This window comes from Trypanosoma conorhini (genome assembly GCF_003719485.1).
Source record: "Trypanosoma conorhini strain 025E chromosome Unknown Tco_14.4_contig_01321, whole genome shotgun sequence".
Taxonomy (NCBI): Eukaryota; Euglenozoa; class Kinetoplastea; order Trypanosomatida; family Trypanosomatidae; genus Trypanosoma; species Trypanosoma conorhini.
The window spans coordinates 1-2,349 of NW_021705425.1; the positions used below are offsets into that span (position 1 = coordinate 1).

At 50.7% G+C, this 2,349-nt stretch overlaps 1 protein-coding gene across 1 annotated transcript, besides 2 other annotated features; it reads right to left on the minus strand.

Moving 5' to 3' along the window:
• Positions 1-562: 562 nt before the first annotated feature.
• Tco025E_09850 (putative galactokinase) lies at positions 563-1,954 on the minus strand (the record flags this gene model as incomplete). Its single annotated transcript, XM_029376653.1, has 1 exon — positions 563-1,954. One exon carries the CDS (start codon positions 1,952-1,954, stop codon positions 563-565), a length of 1,392 nt encoding a protein of 463 aa, XP_029223216.1.
• A 93-nt stretch (positions 1,955-2,047) lies between these two features.
• Positions 2,048-2,070: a microsatellite.
• A 73-nt stretch (positions 2,071-2,143) lies between these two features.
• Positions 2,144-2,178: a sequence feature (A-rich).
• The last annotated feature ends 171 nt before the right edge of the window (positions 2,179-2,349 follow it).

The window sequence follows — 2,349 nt, forward strand, 5'->3', positions numbered from 1 at the left end:
TCCTTAAGTTCCCACAGACGCCCGACCTCTCCGCTTGAAGGGTGTCAGAAGTGGTGAGGGGATCGCGGCGGGAAGAAAGAACTGCGCACTCGCTGCTTTCCAGCGCGGCATCTTTTAAAACAAACAAACAAAAATGTCAAGTGTTCAGCACAAAAACAGGGAAGTTACAAAAAAAAAAAACACGCACAATCATTTTTGGTTGACCCCGTCTGTTCCCGCACTAGTACAGTACGCTTGTATCAAAGACAAGGCAAATAAAAAAAAATAACATATTCCAACTTCAACGCGGTTTTTGCCCCGCCCGATCAGGATCGCACGCACGCACGTCCCATGAGATTAGCTTTCGCTGTTCATCTCTACCCAATGTCAGGGACGAAGGCAAGTAGAAAAAAATGCCCAAAGCAATAACAATAAAAAGGGGGAAAAATGTCGAAAGACGGTTTGCCACTTTTTTTCCCCCCTCCCCTTTTTACTGTCGTTGTCTCGAAGAATGTTGGTGGCCCCTGACGAACTTTTTCCGAATGAAAGACGCTGGGAAGAGCCGCATTTCTTCAAGCGGAGCTTACAGTTTTCCCCGCGCACCCTTCCAGAGGGAGGCAATAAAGGCACCGTCTCCAAGAACCACGGGGTACACCTCGCAGACAACGCCGAATTTGGCCTTAAAGCCCTGTTGCACCTTTTTCACCACACTTTCCACCGCATCCCTTTTAAGAAGAAGGAGAATGCATCCACCGAAGCCGCCACCCATCAATCTTCCACCACTCACGCCATCTTCGCGATTAATGGCCTCTTGAATAAAATTCAATTCATCGGTAGATATCTTCAGGAGATCACGCTGTCCTGCATGAGTTTCATTCAGCAGCTCACCCGCCCTTTGGAATCTCGCCTCCTGGCTCAACGGGCATTCAGGTTTGCATAGCTCTATAAACTCAATGGTGCGGAGCTGCTCGGCAATGTTGAAGATGCCACGGTCGTATTGTCCAGGGGTAAAGTAGGGTCTGCAAGTCTCCACAAAGGCCACTGGGTCTCCTTGTGTGAATTTTTTGGGGTTTCTGGCCAGCTCGCGGAAAGAAAATGCCGCACCATTCAACTTACGCCTCTTTACGATCTCCTGCGCACCTTCAGCGTCGGTGCGCAGTGTGTTGTATCCACCGGCTGTCGCGCCCGTCAGCTCATGCCGAACCATGGAATTTATCAACAGGAAGCAGGCGGAGTCTCCAAGAAGGTAAGACAATGAGTGCGAATCAAATGTTAGGGAGTCGCAGTCCAAAGACATGAATGAACCTCGCGTCGCATGAATAGACGCGAACTGATCCATGATTCCCACGTTAACACCGCAGAATTCGGTCTCAATGCGGTGAGCCTGTTTAGTTAGGGTAATCCTTTCTTCCCTGCCGCGAGGAGGAAGGATAGGAAACGGAGACCCAGGCACGTAACGCATGCTGCGGTATCGTCGCGTTGCCACAGTCGTGATAGCGTTCAAAAGGGCCACGCCAAAGGAGGCAGAGGCACTCATGCCGGAGCCCATCGTCAAGGTTCCCTTCGAGATGGCGCAGAAGCCCTGCAGCTCCGGAGCATCGATTGGCATGCCAATGTGGTTCAGCGACAATGTTGCCGCACCGCGAATGAAGGTCGTCCACGTTTTGTCGTGGGTTGCCTGACCAAGGCGATCAAGGGCGAAGTGTGCACCTTCGGCAGTCGCAAAGCGCAACTTTCCGTCACGGAGGTGTCGAACACGCCCAACGAGAATGTGGCAGCCCTCCGTGAGGGCGGCGGGACACACATACCCGCCCATGTAGTCGACATGTTCACCAAAGAAGTTCACACGACCCGGAGCGAAGGTGAAAAGGAGCCACTCCACATCGCCTTCAGAGGCGACATTAAAAGCCTTCAGAAACTTTGGCTTCAGCTCCGAAATGGTGGCCCTAATTCGCTCGTCTGAGTAGCTCGCCATGTAATTCCCCCAACAATAGTCTGCTAGTACCGCGTGATCTCTTGACAACTACGCTCACAAGCAACGGGTGAGAGAGAGGGAGGCCGAGTGAGCAAGTAAATAAATAAATAAATAAAAACAGCTGGTAAAGAGGGAATGAAAGGGGTAAAGTACAAATTGGCATCCACAACGTCATAGTAGTAGATGAGCAAGAAGAAAAGGAAAAATAACAAAAACAAAAAAAAGGGGGGCGGGGAGGGCGGGGGTTAGCAAAGCCTATTATGAAGTGGATTAGGTCAACAGTGTCAAGAAAAAAAAAAGACCCAACTCAGCACATAAGGACTAACTACCACACAAAAATGCATATGCCGCGTTAGCGTCTGGCGGACGCCTTGTCCTCCTATTCCTACCGAGGG